The 19,677-nt window shown below is 60.8% G+C and overlaps 1 protein-coding gene across 3 annotated transcripts; it reads left to right on the top strand.

Annotated features, from left to right (window-relative positions):
• The first annotated feature begins 9,647 nt into the window (after positions 1–9,647).
• On the top strand, positions 9,648–17,541 carry GBGT1 (globoside alpha-1,3-N-acetylgalactosaminyltransferase 1 (FORS blood group)). 3 transcript variants are annotated; one of them, XM_032866171.1, is made up of 7 exons: positions 9,648–9,806; positions 10,572–10,680; positions 11,203–11,268; positions 14,290–14,340; positions 14,423–14,458; positions 15,159–15,293; positions 16,499–17,541. In XM_032866171.1, exons 2-7 carry the CDS (start codon positions 10,610–10,612, stop codon positions 17,181–17,183), a joined length of 1,044 nt encoding a protein of 347 aa, XP_032722062.1. In that variant the 5' UTR covers positions 9,648–9,806; positions 10,572–10,609; the 3' UTR covers positions 17,184–17,541. The 3 variants fall into 3 exon arrangements, with proteins under 3 accessions (XP_032722062.1, XP_032722061.1, XP_032722063.1); XM_032866170.1 differs by having other exon boundaries at positions 10,494–10,680; XM_032866172.1 differs by lacking the exon at positions 11,203–11,268 and having other exon boundaries at positions 10,494–10,680.
• Positions 17,542–19,677: the final 2,136 nt, after the last annotated feature.

Raw genomic sequence — 19,677 nt, 5'->3', positions numbered from 1 at the left:
ATGTGTGCGCAGGACTCGGGAATGCCCGGGAACCACTGTGGGGACGGCCCAGCCCATGGGCACACTCGAGGCCCTGGGACCGGGACATACACCTAATGGGAGCCCCTGGAAGTCTGTGTCGCCAGGGGACAAGGTCAGAAAGTAAATGGCAGCCTTCCCCATTGGGTCCGGGACACGGGCAGCAGGGGAGTGGCTTTGCCTGGACCCCAGAGCAGACCTGGGCCCCTCTGAGCTGTGTTGCGTGCCCTGCCCAGCTCCCCCTTACATTGCCAAGTGTGTGCACCAGCCTCCTGTGATAGCAGGGACGGAACGTCTGTAGAGTCCTTCCCCGGATGGCATCCTGAGAAGTAGAAGCCAGAAGACCCTGCTGGGCAAATGGAGAGCCTGGGGAGACCCTGAGAGTCACAGGTTCTGTCCGGGGTCACAGTCCCGGGTAGAAGCAGGAACCTGGACCAAACCCAACTCTGTCCTCAAAGCCAGGACAATGGTTGCACCCTGGGCTGGCGGGGGCTGTGGGTGGGCTGTGTGGGTGTCACTGTATGGACGGGGCATGGAGTGAAGGGTGAGCACTGAGCAGCTGGGGGAGGGGGTCCTTGGGGGCTTGGCTGGTAGGTGGAAGTCGGGGAAGGGGTCCCCAGGATGCTGACCTCACTTCCCTGACTACAGAGACCAACAGAATTGGAACCCGCGTCACCAGGCACCCACATTCCAGGGACGCCCCCTCCCGGCTCATTGCTTTGGACATCGTCCAACCAACAACACATTCGCATGTTGCATCCCCAACGCGGGACGCTGGAGGCAGAGGACTGCGCGTCCGGCAAACACTTCCCCTCGCTCGGGAGGTCGTTTCAGGGCTGCCCGACGCCTCTGGCCATCCAGCCGAAAGCAGAGAAAGGTGACACCGGGAGGCCAGAGCCGGCTACCCGGCCCACACGCTCTGATCCATGTGCACAGCCCTGGGTCCCCAAACCCTCTGTGGGGTGTGTGTACGCGTGTGTGCGTGCATGAGTGTATGGATGCGCGAGTGTGTGCGTGTGTGAGTGTGGGTGTGCATGCATGTGTGTGGAAGAAGGGCTCAGGTGGGGTGGGGCCTTCCTGAGCAGGAGCAGGTGGATGAGGGGTCAGATGCCCGGTGAGCAGGTCTCCTTCAAGGTCAAGGCTGGCTGGGTGGGACGGGGTGTGGGGGATGCGAGCTTCTGGCCAGGGTTGATCTTGAGAGCCCTGCAGGTGTGGGTCCCGGCCCGGAGGAGGGACTGGGCAAGAGGACAGTGGGGTCAGCCGGGCGGGGTTGTGATGCCTCTGGGCCGGCAACCAGTCCCTGTCTTTGCAGAAGGCCATGGATGAGAAGAGGCAGGCGGACATGACCTCCTCTCTGACCCAGGAGTCCGAAGTCCCAGGAAAGGCTTCCGAACCTCCCAGGCCACCTGCGGAAGCCCAGCGTGAGGGTGAGAAGGCCGGGGCTGGGTGCCTGGGGGTGTGTGGGGATGGGTCGGTGCTGGGCCGCACAGGGACGAGCCCCACAGGCTGGTGTGGGGCCAGGAGCAGGGACTGGGCTCAGAGCACCCAGCACTCGGGGAGCCGTCCCGCTGAGGCTTCCTTTCCGGCTCCGGCTTCTCTGGGAGGCCCCGGGCTGGGTCCCGTCTGTGCCAAGGCACACGCAGAGGCAGGCACGCGGGTGACCTTCTCTCCTGTCACAGCTGCTCCATCCCAGGAGCTCGGGCCGGCCCTGACATCAGCAGGAGCTGGGCATTGGGGGACGGTGCCTGCTGCCACCTCAGCCGGGGACCAACAGCTGGCAGGGGACCAGGAACCGGTCCCGGAGAGCCTGACGCTGCCCAGGAAGAGCTGGTGCCTGCTCCCGCCCCAGGCCCTGCCCCTGCTCCAGCTCCTCTCTGGACCCTGCCCCTGCCCCTGCCTGGGCCCCTCCTCCTGCCACAGGCCCAGCTCCTGCCTTGGATCCTGCACCAGCCATCGCCAGGGCATCTGACCCAGCTCCAAACCCTGCTGCTGCCCCTGCCTCTGCCCCTGCCCCTGCTCCTTCCCCTGCCCCTGCCTGTGTCCCTGTCCCTGCCCCAGACCCTGCCCCTCCCTCTGCCCCTGCCCCTTCCCTTCCCCTGTCCAGGACCCTGCACCTTCCCCTGAGCCTGCCAGGGCCCTTGCCACTTGCCCTGCCCCTGCCTCTGCCCCCGTTCCTGCCCCAGACTCAGCCCCTATCAATGCCCCTGCCCCTGTCCCAGCTCCTGCCCCTTCCCTTGCTCCTGCAAGGACCCCTGCCCCTTGCCCTGCCCCTGCCTCTGCCCCTGCCAGTACCCCTACCCCTGCTCCGGCCTCTGCCCCTGCCTCTGCCCTTGATCCTGCCCCAGACCCAGTTCCTACTCTGGATCCTGCCCCTGCCCCTGTTCCTTCCCCTGTTGTTGACTTTGCCCCTATTCCTGCCCCACACCCATGTCCTGCCCCTCTTCCTGCCCCTGCCCCTTCCCCTGCCAGGACCACTGCCCCTTCCCATGTCCCTCCCTGGGCCCCTGTTCCTGCCCCAGTCCCAGGTCCTGCCCCTGCTCCTGCCCCTTCTCCTGCTCCTGCTTGGGTCCCTCTTCCTGCTCCAGACCCAGCCCCTGCCCCTTCCCCAGCCTCTGCAAGGACCACTGCCCCTCCCTTGGCCCCTCGCAGGGCCACTGGCTCTTCCCCTGCCTCTGCCTGGGGCCACTGGGGCCCTGTTCCTGTCCCACACCCAGCTCCTGCCCCTTGCTCGTGCCCTTTCCCTTGCCCCTGCCTGCACTCCCGTTCCCGGCCCTGACCCAGCTCCAGCCCTGCATCCTGCACCTGCCGCTCCTGCTGACCTGCCCCTCCCCTGGCTCCTGCTCCTGCCCCTATCCCCGCTCTTGCATCTGGCTGTGCTCCTGGCCCGGCCCCTGGCCCACCCCTGCCCCTACACCTGCTCCTGCGGGGCTCCCAGAGCCCCCTCCACAGCCCCCCGCTCTGCGGGGAGAGCTCCCTGGACGGTTCCCCTCAGTCCCATGCCCCGACCCCAACGCCCCGCCACCAACACCGTGTTTCATCCCCTCCCCCTGTGTTCTTTCCCTCCCGTACAGTGTCGCTGTCATCGTCGCTTTCCACGTCCTCTACGCTATTATCTCTTGTAAGTAAAATGCATCCTTTTCCGTGGATCTCGTGCTGAGCACTCAGTCCATCCCCGGCGCCCTCCCCCCACAGCCCAGAACATCTCTGGGGAACATCTCCTTCCCCAAAGGGGACCCTGAGCCCAAGCCCTCCCTGCCCATCGCTCCTCCAGACCAGCCCTTCGCCACGCCTCAGCTGCTTTTTCTCCCGCTTCCTTCACCTGTTCTGGACGTTTCTGGGAGGGAAATCACCCAGCAGGTGCCCTGGTGTCTGCCCACTTCTTTCCAAAGGGGACTGGGTTTTGTCCTGGGTGTCTTGGACATAGAACTTCCCTTCTGCCATACCGAAACCCCGGATGGATTCCAGAGGAGACGGGATCATGGAGGCCCCTTGAGCGGATAGGGGCCCAATGTCGGGGCCGAGACCCCTGTTCCAGCGCGGGTCCCCCTCAGACTGACAAGTGTCTGACCTGGGGACCAACAGCCCTGGGGAGAACGGGAGGACACGTAGGTCCAGTGCAGGTCCCCTGGAGAGAAGGGGGATGGGCACCCCTGTCTGGGACAACAGTGGGCAGCGCCCATCCCAGGCCACAGGGCCACCCAGCACCTAGCAGTGCTCAACCTGGGACTCGGCCTGGAATCTCTGGCACCGTTTTTCATGCCAGAAGGGAGAGAGCAGGGAGAGACAGTGGGGACAGCTGGGAATGGAACAGCTTTCATGCCCAAGGAGATGGACGCCATCCTCGGTCCCAGTCCTCAGGAGAGCATGTCCTGGTGCTCTGGCCCCAGGGTCACCCAGGGCATGGGATGCAGAAGCCCCTCCTGAGATGCCCTCCTGCCCCCCTGCTCCTGGCAACATTCAGAATGGTTGAAGGAGGAGGTTGGCAGGATCCAGGATGACAGACGGCCCAGGAGAAGGAAGGGCAGGACGGGGAGGACAGATGCACGTGCCCTGAGCGCCCTCGGACCTCCCTCCAACCAAGGACTCCTGATGGTTGGGCCGCACTTCTGTGCTTTCACGGCCTCCCTCCCAAATTCCTTCAGTCCCTCCCTCCTTCCCTCCCTCCCTCTAGACCTTCCTCTTCTTTCCCTCCCTCCTTTCCTCCCTCTCCCCCAGCCTGACTCCCTCCCCTCCTCCCTCATCCAGCAGAGGATCTGGGCTCCCAGCTGGAAACTGAGCACTGAGGCTTAAACCATGTTGTCCCTGTCCCCATGGCACTCACGGTCACTGTGGGAGCTGACAGGGGACAGTCCTCAGGCTGAGCAGCGGGATGGGCACCAGGAATCTGCTCTGGAACACGGGGCCGGCTGCACCAAGAGTGGAGAGAACGATGCTTCTCACTGCCTTGAGACACATCGAGTCCTGCAAAGGGAGGCAAAGTCAGGATAGCCTCGACCTGACGCCCTGGGAGTCCTCCTGGCCCACCGGCCCTGGTTCCTCGATGCAACAAAGAGTGCCTCAGGCAGTGTGGACTGGGGGTTTGGGACACAACTGTTCGGCCCCAGGGACAGCATCGCAGCCAACATCCCCAGGGCCTCCGAGTTTTCCTAAGGACCTCGGAGTCCTCTGAGCCTTGCGTGGTCCTCCTTGGGAAGCTCTGTCCTGTCGTCTTCCTTGTCTCCTGCCTCTTCTGGGATCCTTCAGGGGCCTCCCCCGCCACGGCCGCCCACGCCAGGACTCCCCGTGCCCCGTGGCGGGATGCCCGCCTCCGGTGCTGGGCCACCCACAAGACTGGCGTGCTGTGCTCCGCGAGGCCTGTGCGCTCGCTCGGGGGTCCCGAGGCATCTCCCGTGCAGGGCCCTGCACCTCCCTATGCTGGATGTCCTCAGACCGGCCTGGGAGGCCAGTCGGTGCCCATAGCACAGGCAGGGAAGCGCGAGGCCAGAAGGTCCAGACGACCTGCTCCCGGTCCCAGCGTGTACAGCCTGGGCCGAGGGTGCCCCCCCCCCGCCACAGCAGAGAAGGAGCTGGGCCCAGGGAGCCTGAGGGAGGACGTGGCACAATGAGCCCAAAGGAGGGGAGGGAGCGCCGTGGGGGCCTTGACCTCAGGCCCACTGGGAGACCACGTCCCACGTGCACCGCTCTGTCCCCAGGGCAGGGGGTCATCAGGATTTCCAGGCTCTCAGGCTGGCAGCCTCTGGCTGGCATGGGAGGAGACACGGCTGGTGCAGGAGAGAGACTTCCGCAGAGAGGAGGGGGCAGGTGCTCCCCCAGCGGCAGGTACACGAGAGCGGGCGGCACACGGATGGGTCATCCCCAGCTGCGCTCCTGCGAGCCGGGGAGCCCGAGGGCACAACACCTTCCTCTGACCAAGAAGCTCTCACGTGGGGGCCATGGGTCCTCCAGGCTCTGAGCAGGAAACTGACCTTTCCAGATCCGTCCTGGGATGGACGTACCAGCCGAGGATCGCCGGCCTAGTTGGCACAAGTCTCCTCCTTCCCAGAGGCCCTCCATTTGGGCCGGTTCACCTTCCCCTGAGCAGGGATGGCCAGGCCCTGGTGTATCTCGGTCCCCTCCCCCAACGCACACCAGACACACCCTGGCCTGTGCCGGGTCCGGAACCCCGTTCCCATCCGACCCTGTGCACGCATGTACCCACGCACAGACACCCACGCGCACGCAGCCCATGAGACCTTTGACCCTTCCTGGGAAGCGTGCTCTCTTATGTTCTCTATTTTGATTCAAAACCATAGCCTCTCTTCCAAGTGAGCTCACGGACCACTAAGCGGTGGAATCTATAGGGACCCCAGGCCCCCTCACTCCACCGCCACTGCACCCTCCGTGCTATCTGAAAGCAGGGCTCTCAGACACAGACATACAAGGCCCGGTGTGCACCAGCCCGGCACTACATGTGTCTAGGTCTTTCCTCCGGTTTTTCGAAGGAGACCAGCTTGGTAAAAGGGGAGGGCATCACACACCAGGAGGAGAGCAGACCCCTCCCTGTGCTGTGGAGGGGGTGTCCACTCTGCCAGCCACCTGAAGGGCTTCAGGTGTCAGGGTTTGGGGAGGACACTGTGTGGGTGTGGGCTCTCTGCCCAGCCAGAGAGCTCCTCTCCTGGATGTAGGGTGTGGGGGGCTCAGATCCATTCCTTTGGGGTACTCTCCTCTCCCTGGGTCTGCTCCAGGGGTCCAGGCATGGTGACCTCAGAAGGGCTTGGCAGATCTGCTCCCCGTGACCAGGCTAGTGCCAGAAACTGGCGCTCAGTGGGCTCTGCCCCTGGGCAGGCCTGGCTCAGCCAGTGCGGGATAATGGGACTCTGACAGAAGAGTGGCCCTCAGACTCGGCGGGCTCCCAGGTGGACCGAACAGCCAGCTTGCTCCCCTCCTTGTTCTCCTGAACACACAGGACAACAAGGATCATAGGAGCAGGGTCCCTGAGGGTCAGGGCTGGCCCAGTGCTCATCAGCCCTGACATTTCTTAAGCCCCACTTTTTAGGGGGTTTGGTGTATATTGTTCTGATGATGCTGAATGCAGAAGCCCAGTTTCGCAAACGGGGTGAAGCTGGGATGAGACTTGGACTCCCCCCAACCCCGATACACTCCCCAGGGACCCGGCCCCCTGCCCGCCACCCCCAGGGTTCCAAGATGCCCAGCTTGGCAAGCACAGAAGGAACTCATTGCCTCCTTTTATACCAGGAAAAACAGGTTTTGTGAGACTGGATGTCTGTCCTCAGGGACACATCTCCTGTTGCTGCCCATCCCCCGGGACCAGGGCCCAGCAGATAGGCTGAGACGGATGTCTCAGTCTAACCTGGGTTTCCGCAGCCTTCGCTGGGCTCCCATGAAAATGCTGGCCCTTGCTCCAGACAGAAGTTTCTTCCTCACGGTAAGAAAAGGGAGGCCCTGGGCTGGAAGCCCTGTCTCCACCCAGCTCTATAGACCCTCCACCTGCCCTGGGAGATTAAGGTCTAGGGAATCCTGCTACTCCTGATCGTTTCAGGGTTCTAAGACATGCCCCTTCTTCCTGAGAGACACTCTGAGGCAATTTCGAGGATCCTGGGGGTAGGTCAGAGCAGGGGACCAATTGTGAAGGTCTGTGGGTGGTGGGGGATCTGAGGACAATCTTTGAAGACCAGAGCCTCCAGCCCAGCTTGGCCACTAACCAGAAGAAGAACCCTAACCATCCCCCTGGGACATTGCCCAATCCCCTTGGTGACCTCAAACCCAGTGACCCCCTCCCCTGGAGTTACCAGTGGGGAGACAGACCAAGGGGAAGTTCTTCCTTATCAGTCTGGGAGGGTCAAGTTCAACTTTATGGAAAAACCTAGGGATGGATTTCCTTACACGCCCATTTTACAGATGAGTAATCAGAGGACAGGTGATGGGGGGGATAGACACGTGATTATCGAGGGTAGCACGGATATAACCCCTCCACTGCAGGCCTCCCTTGGATTGGTCCTAAACTGCTGGACAAGGTGGCTGATCCCAGCAGCAAGACCGCACATCTGGGACCCGAATTCCCCATTTAACCCCTGCTCCGGTCAGCTCCATGCGAGCAGGAACGATGTCACGTCATTGCTGTAAGCCCAAGCCCCCAGAACAGTGCCTGACCTCTAGCAGACCCTTACGTTTTCTTGACTCAATAGACAAATGAATCCACATAAGGGGCCGCTATGTTACAGAGGAGAAACCACTGTGTCTCTGTCCGTGTGTGGATGCATTCGTGCGTGGACTCGGGGCCCCGTATGCTCCCTGCCGTCTGCAGGCACCTGGCGTCTGACAGTGAACCCAGAACCTCCTGACAGTCCCACCCACCGTCAGCAAGGGCGACTGATGCCCTCATGGCCCTCCTCATCCTAAAAAGATATTTAAAGAATACTTAATAAAAGCTTTTTCTAATTACATATATAGGGGCAGAGCAAGTTGGGAGGAAGCAGCTGACTGCAAACCAGGGCACCGATTCCGCCCACTACTCCCTCTACCCCTATACTTTTCTCCGTTTGGCTCTTGTTCTTTTGGGTTCTCCTCGGGCTCCCTTGAGTGCTTCAGGTCTCCGCCTGGATTCCTAGCTTAGCAACCTACACTCTCTGATTAGGACGCCGTCCAAATGCATGCCCTGTGCTGGGGCCATCTTCCTCTCCCCTCCCAGTTCTTAGTCGCCATAGTTTAAGGTCACAAACACCGAACATCCCTTCAGTCTTCCTTCACCTTTCCTTCCACCCAGCTCCTCTCAGGCCAGCCCTGAGGCTGTCCTAGGTTGGATTTGTCTCCTCCTGGGAGATGGGGGGGGGGGGGTAGGGCCATCGGACAGAGCTGGTTGGGTCAGGAAAGGGCTGTGGCCGGCTGGCAGAGGGCTGGCCCGTCTGCCAGGGCCACAGGGCTGGGTGAGCCCTGTCTGGGTCACCTCTTTATTCCCAGGGAGAAATCATTGTTTGCAAGCCAGCTTGCGCCTGGCTTCCCAGTGGCGTAGACCCTTCCAGTCCTGACAGGTCCCTGTGATTGCGATAAAGGTGATTCCTGAGCCTCAGCCCGGAGGCCGCTGAAAAATCTACAGGCCTCGTGCCCTGGCTATACAATTGTAACCAGAGTCAGCAAAAAACAGTCAAGAGTGGATAAACCATGTAGTTCTTGATCTCAGGGTCTTGAGTTCAAGCCCCACATTCAGGGTAGAGCTTGCTTAAGAAAAAAATAGATTCAGCCCCAGACTGAGTCCCAGGGAACCAGTGTTTGCTGCTAAAAATGGAAGCAGGACCTTTCAGCCAGCACTCACCAGCGCCCCCAGCGTGTGCCAGGCCCCTGCATCCTCTGAGGGACACAAGCCCTGCCTTACAGGACCCTGTGGTCCTCAAGGGAAACCCCAAGGACACAGTGACACCCCTGCAGGACGTGAGAGGCTGTGCCCAGGAGCCAAGAAGACCTGGGTCTACGATTTCAAGCTGCATCACTGTGACCTTGAACAAACCTGTAACCTCTCCGAGCCTGATTGTCCTTATTTCTTTCCCATGCGATTTCTCTGTACCCAAACCGTTTGGGCGCCTCCCTTTTTGGCCCCCTGTATGCCCTCTCCCTCAACAGCACCCAGCAAAGGCCTCTGCCTCCCAGGCCCTCGGGCTCTTGGAGAGATGTAAGAGGGTCCCCCCGGCCCCAGGAATCGGGAATCGCCGGTGTGAACTAGGGTGTCAATGCTACCTGGCAACCCCTTTTGGGGGTTGGAGGGAAGGCTCAGGGAGATTTGGGAGGCCCTGAGCTAAACGGCGTTCTGCTGGGTTTTCCTTCCTGGGATTGTTTCGACATTCTTCTAAAAACAAGAAAGTTTTTCTGATTTCTCAGGTCCCCACCCTCGCCCTGAGTTCCCGGACCGACTCTTCTCGCTGCGGGTCTGGCCCCCTGCGTGAGCTGACCTGCGCTAGGACCCTGGGGACGGGTACCGTGGCCGGCGGGCGGGGCGCGAGCGGCAGGTGGGCAGGGGCTGGGACCGGCGGCAGGGTACGCGAGTGGGCGGGGAGGGGCGGGGCGCGCAGGCTGGTGGGCGGGGCATACATCTTCTTTCCTCTCGCGGGCCCCGCCCCCCACTCCCGGGCGGAAGACCGCTCGCCCAGCCGCCCGCTCTGCCCCAGGGTCAGCCCCGGGCGCGGCTGCAGGCGCGGCGCGGCCGCCGGGTATCGCCGGGGCCCTGGCGAACTGAGTTCCTGGTTTCCGGGCCGGGGTGCGCCCCTCCATCCGTCCTAAACCCCGTCCGGTCGCAAGGGGTGAATCTCCAGCCGGCGGGGACAGTGGCGCTCCCCCACGTCCCGCGTCGCGGGGCAGTGGTGGACGAAGTGCGCTGCGCGTCTGGGCCCCAGGCCACCGGGTGCGGACACGTTTGGCCGAGGAGGACACCGAGGCTGGGGTGGAGGGAGAGGAGAGTGACTTGCCCGAGGTTACCGAACCCGGGAGAGTGGAAGCGCGCTCCCGCCGCCGTCCCCTGGAGAGCCCAGGCACTGCCCTTCCGGAGGAAGACACGGTTGCCGCCAGCCCCCGCACCCCATCCCTACTCCACCGCACGGGCGGCACGGACGCCCCTCTCCGCGCAGCCCCCGCTCGGGCCTGGTATGTCCCCACTGGGCCGGCTCAGGGCTCGATTTCCGGTGTCCCCGCTGTTACCCCCTGGAGTCCTCCAAGCTCCGCCCGGGCGCCCCGCCCTGCGCTGCTGCCCGAGTCCGAGGGCAGGCAGGCCGCCCTCTGCTCCCCGCGGAGGGCGGGGGTTGAGGGGGAGGACCTGAGAGCCCAGACCGGGGGGACACTTGGCCTCTCCAAGGCACAGCTGCAGGATTCAGCTGAGCACGGAGCCACTGTCCCTCTGTCCGCCTACAGGAGCTGTCATAGCTCAGGCCACTCAGGGGAAGGCAGGGAGCAAGGAGGGAGCCCCTATCCCCTATCAGAGCGTTCCTTTGCAGGTGTTCCTTGGATCCCGGAGATACAGGCACAGAGCCGGACAGCCCTGGGAGAGGTGGACTGACTCCAAGCCCCCTCAGTCTCTCCTAGTGCCCAGGTTCAAAAGCTTGACCCAGCAATGCGCTGCCGCAGACTGGCCCTGGGCCTAGGATTCTGCCTGCTGTTGGGCACTGCCCTCTGCTTTCTCTGGTGAGCATGTCCCCATGGAGCCCTCCCTTCACCCCAAACTCCTCCATTTCTTGGCATCTCAACACCCAAATCATGACCCCTTTATGGATTCCTAGGTCCCCCCCAACCTCTCTTGGAACTCCAGTCCCCCAACTGCAATCCCAATAAGACCAAACTAGTTTTGCTTTTTGGATTTTGATTAGCAATGGCCTCAGGGCCTCTGCACTCGCTCTTTCCTCGGCTTGGACCATTCTTCTAAGAACTCCTGTGCACGCACCACAATTCACCCCATGTGTTCCCTCTGTGAAGCCCTCCCAATACGGCCACCATCACTCCCTTCACTCCCTCGTGCGTAGGGCCTGGCATCCAGAACATTCCCGTTCCTGGAACGAAGACCGCACAGGTGGATAATGGCCACATTGCAGACCAGAAGGCTTTGACCTCTGAGGTCAACCAGACCCAAGGAGTGGTGGGGGATCCCATCAACGTGCACCAAGTGGGTTTTCAGCCTCATGACGGTCAACAGGTGTTTTTCCTTTCCAGGGTGTATGTGGAGAATTGGCTGCCCTTTTCCTATGTCCCCTATTACCTCCCCTGCCCAGAGATCTTGTAAGTACGGGGCGGGGAGAATTGGGGCCCTGTGGGTTGCCTGGAGTGGGGCCACTGGGAAAGTTTTTGGGTCCCTTTGCAGGTTATGAGGTCCTAAGCTCATGATTCTGATCAGTTTGATAAGTGCTGGGTAATGTGTGGGCTGTGGAGTAAAATTCCCAGGTCAGTCCTCCCGTGTCCCTGCAGCGCCCCCTCTGTGCTTTGACCTTGAGCATGCCACAGTGCTCTGAGCCTCACTTGCCTCCTCTGAAGAACGGGATGATGGCGGTCCCCTCCGGGGCCACCTGGAGCACGGAGCACGATGACAGCTGTAAACCATCTGCTGTAGCATGCGCCACATAGCAGGTGATCAGGAAACAGTGCTCTTAAGACATGACCTTTTTGCTAAATGTTGTGTTCGGTGTGGATCCAAGGAACAAATGAGCATGGGACCAGGCTTCCGCCACACACCGAAGCTGACTTTTTGACAGTTAAGAGTGACAAAATGCGCTCAAGGGGGATCACCACGATAGCAAAAGGTAGGTTTCAAATCTGGATCATAGACTGCTCAGGAGCCACGAGGCATGGGTCGCCATTGTAAACACAGAGTATAGTCAGTTAAGAAGCTGGCCTGGCCCGGAGGAAGCAGTGGGTGTTCCGAAAAGCAAAAACCAGAACACCTTGCTCATTCGAGACACGGGGTGGGAGGACGCTATCTCCTGAGTTTCAATTTTCATTTCTTGGATTTCTGCGGAGGATCTCATTTCCCCCAGCCCTCCCCACGAACTGAGTTCCCTCTTTCCTGACGCCCCTGCCATATGCCTTCTCTCCCCGACCCCCCGCCGGCTTGTAGGGGGCTCTAGCACTACGTTGGGCCCAAAGAATTCCCTACATTCTTTTTCTTCCCAGTTTGTCTCTTGTTTGGGTCCAATTAGCTCTTTTTTTTAACAGATCGAAGTTGGAGAATTTTTGCAAGTGTAAATGGTCACCTTTCTGTCTTTTCATGTGGATTTCTTCACGTTTAGTTTTCCTGCCTACGGGTGCGAACATGTGAAGTTGGCTTTTGTTTTGTTTTGCTTTGGCGTTTTGTTTTTTGGGTTTTGTTCTTGTTTTTTGGCTCCAGCTCATCTGTGGCTTCAGCTGATGACTGTTGAGCTCTCCAGTGAGGCTGGAGCGTAGCTGGGCTTGGGGGGAGGCGGGATCCCACTGCCTTCTCCCTCCTCACTTCCTGCCTTGGCCGCTGCCATCACTTTCTGAGCCGGGACCTGAGCACTCGTTGGGGTGGAAACCAGGGCAGACAACCAAGGGGACGGACTGATTCTTAAAAACTGTTGATTCAAGAGTTTAAACTGATTACGGGAGGACAAGCATGTATTGCAGGATCCCACCTATATGAGATCTCTAGAATAATCAAATTCATAGAAGCAGAAGTAGAATAATGGTTACCAGGAGAGGCCGAGGGGAGCCAGTGTTTCATGAGGACAGAGTTTCAGTTTGGGAAGATGAGAATGTTCTGGAGAGGAATGGTGGGGACAGTGGCACAACAGTGTCCGTGTGCTTCAGGACCCTCAACTGTGTACTTCAAACTGGTTAAAATGGGGACACCTGGATGGCTCAGTGGGTCAGATCGTCAGTCTCTTGGTTCCAGCTCAAGTCACGATATCAGGGTCATGAGATCCAGCCTCACGTCGGGCCCCAAGTTCAGCAGGGAATCTGCTTGAGATTCTCTCTCTCTCCGTCTACCCCAACCCTCTCTTTCTGTCCTGTGGACAAAAAATTGGCAGGAAAACGTAAGGAGGCTTAAGCTATCCCGTTAAAGATGCCACATTGAAAATTCCTCAGGGAGGGGCAGGCACGGTATGCTCAGGTGGTCTGGCCTGACAGCTGACCTCAGGCCTCTTCCATAGCTGCTGCCCTCCCCGGGTGGCCTCACGCAGTCCTCCGCCTTCTCTGGGCCTCACTTCTACCCTCTGGGGAAGGACATTATTGGGAGGACTTTCAAGCCTGAGGAGTCCAAAGTCTGGCCCCGGATCCTTCCAGCCGGCTGGTGGAAGGACCCGGGGCTCTGTGCAAACCGCAGGACCTTCCTCCTTACTTCTTCCCGGAGGCTGCCCTCGGCTGCAGCTAGTGGAGGCCGGCCACAGCCTGCCTGCCAAGAAGGGGACAAGCTGCCTTCACAAGCGTTCGCTCAGTGCTGGGCATGGGCGCGTCCCTTGGTCCTCGGGCCAGCTCGGAGGGTGCAGGACGCTTACCCATTTTCCAGATGAGGAGGAGTGGGGGCCTGAGCCAGGGTTCCACGACGGACACAGAATGGAGGAGGGAAGGGGAAAGGGAGATCGACTGACGGAGCTGAGCCAGCCTGGAACCCGGGGAGCAGGCACCGGGAAGGGCAGGCTGGGGCTCGGGCAGGTGCCGGGGCTGTCACAACGTCTCCACGGAAACCTCAGCTCTGCTCTTTGGGCCTTTCCACCTGGGTCAAGCCCACCCAGGCCCTGCAGGATCCTCTCTACCCAAGGCCGGCTGGTGTAGATGGTCATCACGCCCACCAAATCCTGTCGAAGCGGTGCCTTGATTGGTGTCTGTGTAACTGGGTCCTGCAAGTGACCATCCCAGGGGCTCCACTGACTCAGCCCAGGTCCCCAGGCGAGAAAGGGGCAGAAACTCAGATCACCGGCTCTTTGCAGCTTCTCAGAACCTCTACCCACTGCCAGGCCCCTACAGAGAGAGATGTTTGAAAGAGCCTCAGCTTTGCAGACAGAGGACACTGGGTATCCAGCACCGCCCTGCCACCTAGCGACCCCGGAGGGACTGCTTCTCTAGGAGCCCAGCCCCAGCAGCGGGGGCGGGGGCGCGGCGGGGGGGAGGCCTGGAGCAGTGGGGAAGGTTCCAGGAAGTCTGCCTGGGAGCTGGAAGGAAGCCTGCCCCATGAGAGGGAGAATGGGGTGGGGGGGGGGTTGCTGCTTCTCCACTCTGTCCTTCCCTGTCTGAGTAGCTCTGTCCCCAGCCCTGGCACTAATAGTTCTCTCTCACCTCTGCCCCCAGCAACATGCAACTGCAGTATAAGGGGGAGAAGCCGTTCCAGCCCGTGACCCGGTAAGTGACTCCCATTTCCTCCTTTGTGGCCCCAGGGACCTGGGGGCCGCCTCCCCTCACCACTGGCCCTTCTCGGTTACAGGTCACTGTACCCTCAGCCCAAGTTGCTGGAGCAGAGGTGGGTGTTGGGTGGGGCCTGGGTGCAGAATGGAGAGATTGGGGGCAGGATGGGGGGCCTGGAGGGGGTGGGGAGTGCAGGTATAGAGCTCCGACTTATAAGCTGGGGTGGTGGGGTGTCTGTCAGGTGGCCTTGGGGCCCAGGTAGTCTGGGACCTGGGTTCTGGTCCTGTCGGTCACTAGCTCTTCACCTTGGGCAGACTGCCCGGAGCCTTTTGTGTACAAGTGGGTAAGAATACCGGCTTCGTGGCCGATTGGTTGGAGAACTAGATGAGATGGTGTTTGCAAAAGGCGTAGTAGCTCCGGGCGCCCGAGGGGCTCAGTTCATTCGAGTGTCCGACTCTTGATCTCAGGGTGGTGAGTTCAAGCCCCATGTGGGCCTCCACGCTGGGCATGAGACTACTTAAAAAAAACAAAAGAAGAAGGCAGCACTGCATAGTAGGTGCTCCATCTGGGGTCCCTTGCTACCCCGTGTGGATTAGGCACTTAGCAGGTGCCCAAAGCGCCAGGGTCCCTTACACAGTGGATGTGCGTTCACTCCTGGTCCTCTCGACCACGCCAGGGAGGAGCCATTGTCCCCACTTCCGATAGGAGGATCTGGGGCCCAGAGACAGGGATGAAGCATGGGAGGCAGGACCAGGATGAGGCTGCGGCTCTCCCAAGGGAAGGGCCTCAGCCCCTCCGGCCTCCCCTGCTGCCAGGCCTGCGGAGCTGCTGACGCTTACACCCTGGTTGGCACCCATCGTGTCCGAGGGAACCTTCAACCCCGAGCTGCTGCACCACATCTACCAGCCTCTGAACCTGACCATCGGGGTCACGGTGTTTGCCGTAGGGAAGTGAGTAGTGGGCCGGGTTGGGGGTTGTCACTGAGCCCTCGGAGCTTACAGCCTGGGAAGGAACAGGACTGGGACACGGGTCCCCGCCTGGACACCAGGGAAGCACTGAGCCAGGCACTGTGCACGTGGAAAGGTAGGGAATAGAAGGTGATGAGGGGAGGGCTTCCCGGAGGAGGGGGTCTGGCCCTGGCATGGAAGCAAGGAGACGGCCCAGGTGAGGGAGCAGCAAGAGCCTTTGTGAGGACACCCCGTGGGCCTCCTCACCCCTCTCCGCGTCCCCAGAACTGTCGAGGCAGGCATGAAGGACTGGAAACACTTAAGACCACCTCACATAACTGGGGGTCCATGGTCAGGCCGCAGGCAGGTCAAGCCCCGCCCTCAGGTCCCTCTCCCCTCTGCCTACTCTGGGCCTACCACTCTCTGGATACCTCCTGGTTTCCTCTCCTCCCCCTCACCCCGGCTGGCCTTGCCTTTAGCCACCACCAGGCAGCCTCCCCCTGCGCCTCATTTTCCGGTTTCCTGAGGGAGAAACCACAACGGGGCCCCACTCAAGTGCTGGCCAGGTGACAGGTGGCCCACCTGGGGTCAGGTTCTATCAGCTTCGACCTGGGGGGGGCGCAGCCCCAAGCCCCCAGCACCACTTACCCCATCCTGACGCAGCCACTTAACCCACCAAGTGGTCACTTTCCTCTCTCTGAGCCTCAGTGTCTCTGCCTGTAAAATGCAGATTATTGGGGGGCCCCGGGCCGGCTCAGTCAATGGAACAAACGACTGTCGATCTTGGGGTTGTGAGTTCAAGCCCCGCATTGAGTGTAGAGATTACTTAAAAAAAAAAAAAAAACCAATAAACTTGGAAATGGGGATTGTGGTGCCTGCCTTAAGGGAGTTTGTGAGGCTCGAAGGAGCTAAGAATCACTTCAAACACTGCCCCACACCTGTTAAGTGCTCACGGAAAGTCAGCTGGGTGTGTGAATCGCAGAATCCCGGTTAAGCATCCTTCCTACGAAGGAAGAGGTCCGTACTGTGACTATGGGGGTGGGACAGAGGACCCTGAGGTTTCAGACCTGAGTGGCATCTCCAGGGGAAGAGCTGGGAGGTGGACCCCAGCCTGGGGTGAGCCCAGCCCCACTCCCCTGCCCCATGCAGGACAGGGCCAGCACGTGGCGGGGCAGGGCCAGCAGGGCTGATGACATCATTCCCACCAGGTACACGGGCTTCGTGCAGCACTTCCTGGAGTCCGCCGAGCGCTTCTTCATGCAGGGCTATCGGGTACGGTACTACATCTTCACCGATGACCCTGCAGCCATCCCTCGGGTCCTGCTGGGACCCGGCCGCCTCCTCAGCACCATCCCCATCCAGAGGCACGCCCGCTGGGAGGAGATCTCCACACGCCGGATGGAGCAAATCAGCCGGCACATCGCCAAGAGGGCACACCGGGAGGTGGAGTACATCTTCTGCCTCCATGTGGACATGGTGTTCCGGAACCCGTGGGGCCCTGAGACCCTGGGGGACCTGGTGGCCGCCATTCACCCCGGCTACTATGCTGTGCCCCGCCAGCAGTTCCCCTACGAGCGCAGGCATATTTCCACTGCCTTCGTGGCAGACGGCGAAGGGGACTTCTATTATGGTGGGGCGGTCTTCGGGGGGCGGGTGGCCAGTGTGTACGAGTTTACCAGGGGCTGCCACATGGCCATCCTGGCGGACAAGGCCAATGGCATCATGGCCTCCTGGCAGGAGGAAAGCCACCTGAACCGCCGCTTCCTGTCGCACAAGCCCTCCAAAGTGCTGTCCCCTGAGTACCTCTGGGACGGCAGGAAGCCCCAGCCACCCAGCCTGAAGCTGATCCGCTTTTCCACACTGGACAAGGCCACCAGCCGGCTGAGGAGCTGATGGCAGAGCCCGGGCTGCCGTGGAGGGGTCCCCATGCCCCACAGCCGGTGCGCCCCAGTGCCTCCCTTCTCGGGCTCTAGGTGAGACCAGTCCAGCCCTGCCTACCTCTGTCTCAGCAGAAAATGGAGGCAGAAAGGCCTTTGTAAACTGTAAAGGGCTGCACCCACATGAGAACACAAAGCTCACACAGCCAGGAAGAAGGGAGGCAGAGGTGAAGCGGACAGGGCCCGGTGGGCCCTACCCAGCGGACGTGCCTTTTGGGGCAGGCTCTGGAGTCAGCCCTCCTCCGTGCCTGAGAGTAAAAACTCCATGCCCACCTCTGCCCCCGTTCCGCTGCCTACTGCCCTTAAAGTTGCACTTCTAGTGCAACTTTAGTCGGTTAAATGGCTGCCTTCAGCTCAGGTCATGATCCCAGGGTCCTGGGATCAAGCCCCACATCAGGCTCCCCGCTCAGCGGAGAGCCTGCTTCTCCCTCTCTCTCTGCCTGCTGCTCTGCCTACTTGTGCTCTCTCTCTCTGTCAAATAAATAAATAAAACCTAACAAAAAAAAAATTTGCGCTTCTGAGCCCCTGGTGTGGAAGGCAGCCCAGATGCCTCTTCTCTGGCTGCTGGGGTTCCTGGGTCCTATGCTGTCCTCCACCCACAGGGACCCAAGCCTGCGCTGGGCCGTGGAGGGCGCCTTGGCAGTGGGACAGGGCTGGCTCTCTGGTGTCAAACCTAGCCCATACCGTACGGTGGGCCACACTCCCTGGCACCAGCCACATCCTTTGTAAGAGGGCTTGGGCAGCTTTTAACAAAGGTGGCATGGAGGGCGCCTGGGTGGCTCAGTCGGTTGGGCTGCGGATGCCCGGTTTTGGCTCAGGTCATGATCTCAGGTCCTGGGATGGAGCCCCGCCCCCACTACCTGGGGCTCTACGCTCAGCAGGGAGTCTGCGTGAGACTCTTTCTCTCCCTCTGCCCCTCCCCCCAGTCATGTGCACACGCACACACATGCACGCTCCCTCCCCAAAATGAATAAATCTTAAAAAAAAAAAAAAAAGCTGGCGTGTGCTAAGCCCTATGCAGGGTGTTTTCACCTGCACATCTGCGGGTAGGTGCGGCCGGCCACCAGGGATCCGGGCGTCCTGGGTTTCAAACACCGTCAGCTTGTGGGGGTGCAGAGAGGGTCCAGTTGTGCAGAAAATCTGGACTAAAGCTGACTGCCGCCACAGACGGGATTCCGTTCCTGTGACCCCATCAGCTGGCCTCTGGTGGCCTCTTGGACCCAGAGCCCAGAACGCAGGTGTCCGCGGGCGCTCCCAAGGCCAGGGTCAGCCTTGGTCCCATGAGGCTGCCGATGGGGCTCCGAAGCTGTGGTGCAGGCCCAGGATTAGAGGGCCCGGGTGGGAAGCCTCGCCAAGGCAGCGGCCCCAGAGGGACTTGCGAGCACAACCCCCCATGGGAGTGTCTGCCTGGCAGGACAGAGATGGGGTGGGCATGGGTTCAGGCTGTAGTAGCCCAGTGTTCACTCCTCTGGGGGCAGCTGCTCCTTTGCCACGGAGGGTGCGGGGGGTACGCTCTGGCCACATTGGGAAGACGAGGCAGCCCCCCGACTTGTCCACCCCTGGCAAACCTGGGGTCCTGCCCAAAGCCTCCTCCTGTAGCCTGTGGTCTGGCTGGTGAGCAAGGACAGACTGCCAGAGTGTGAGCAGACCAAGCAGACCGAGTGAGCAGAGGAGACGGCTTGGGCTGGGGAGGATGAGTCAGGGAGAGGCTCTGGGGGCACTTCCCGGGGAAGCAGGGCAAGAGCGGGCCCACAGCTTGTGTGTCCCAGTGGCGAGCCCCTTCACAGAGCATCAGGACCTGCCCTGTGAGGTGAGTTGTTGAAAAAGCAGGACTTGCCTTCAAGGGACTTCCACCTTGGGCCAGGGAGAGGCCCCTTGGCGTGGAGACCACAGAAGGCCTCTGGGTTGGGGGTGGGGAGGTGGCCCTGAGGCCCGGGTGGCAGCAGCAGACTTGCAGGGGAGAAGGGAGCCCTTGCCTCACTCCCAGCCCAGCCTCTCCTGGACCCCGCTGATTTCCCACCTCAGCCTTGGCCCAAACCCCCAAGGAGAAGGTTGACACTCGTCCCTGCCACAAGGCACAGCCCTCAGACCTGAGTTGAGGGAGTGACAGGACCCAACTCTTGGAACCAAACCAGGGTCCAAACTACTTTCCAAAACAGAGCTGAGGGCTTGGAGCCAGAGCTGCTGCATGCGTGGGAAGAGGTAAGGAGTCTGGTGGGGGGTGGGAGGGGTGCAGGGGGATGGGGCCTTAGCCTGCAGACGGGGCGTGGGGGGTGGCACAGAGACAGTCCCAGCAGTCTGACAGGATCAGATCTGAGTCCCAGGCACCACTGTTTACAGGACCCATCCGTTTTGGGGGCTTCGAAGTTTTCTAAATTGCAAAGGTACTTCTTTAAGGAAGACACAAAATCACAAATACAAAATGTGTGCAGCGCAGGCCCCTGACACTC

The sequence above is a fragment of the Lontra canadensis genome, unplaced genomic scaffold, assembly GCF_010015895.1.
Source record: "Lontra canadensis isolate GAN:19392208 unplaced genomic scaffold, GSC_riverotter_1.0 scaffold30, whole genome shotgun sequence".
Taxonomy (NCBI): domain Eukaryota; kingdom Metazoa; phylum Chordata; class Mammalia; order Carnivora; family Mustelidae; genus Lontra; species Lontra canadensis.
The sequence above is the reverse complement of the archived record's forward strand: the minus strand, read 5'-3'. Positions and strand labels throughout refer to the sequence as shown.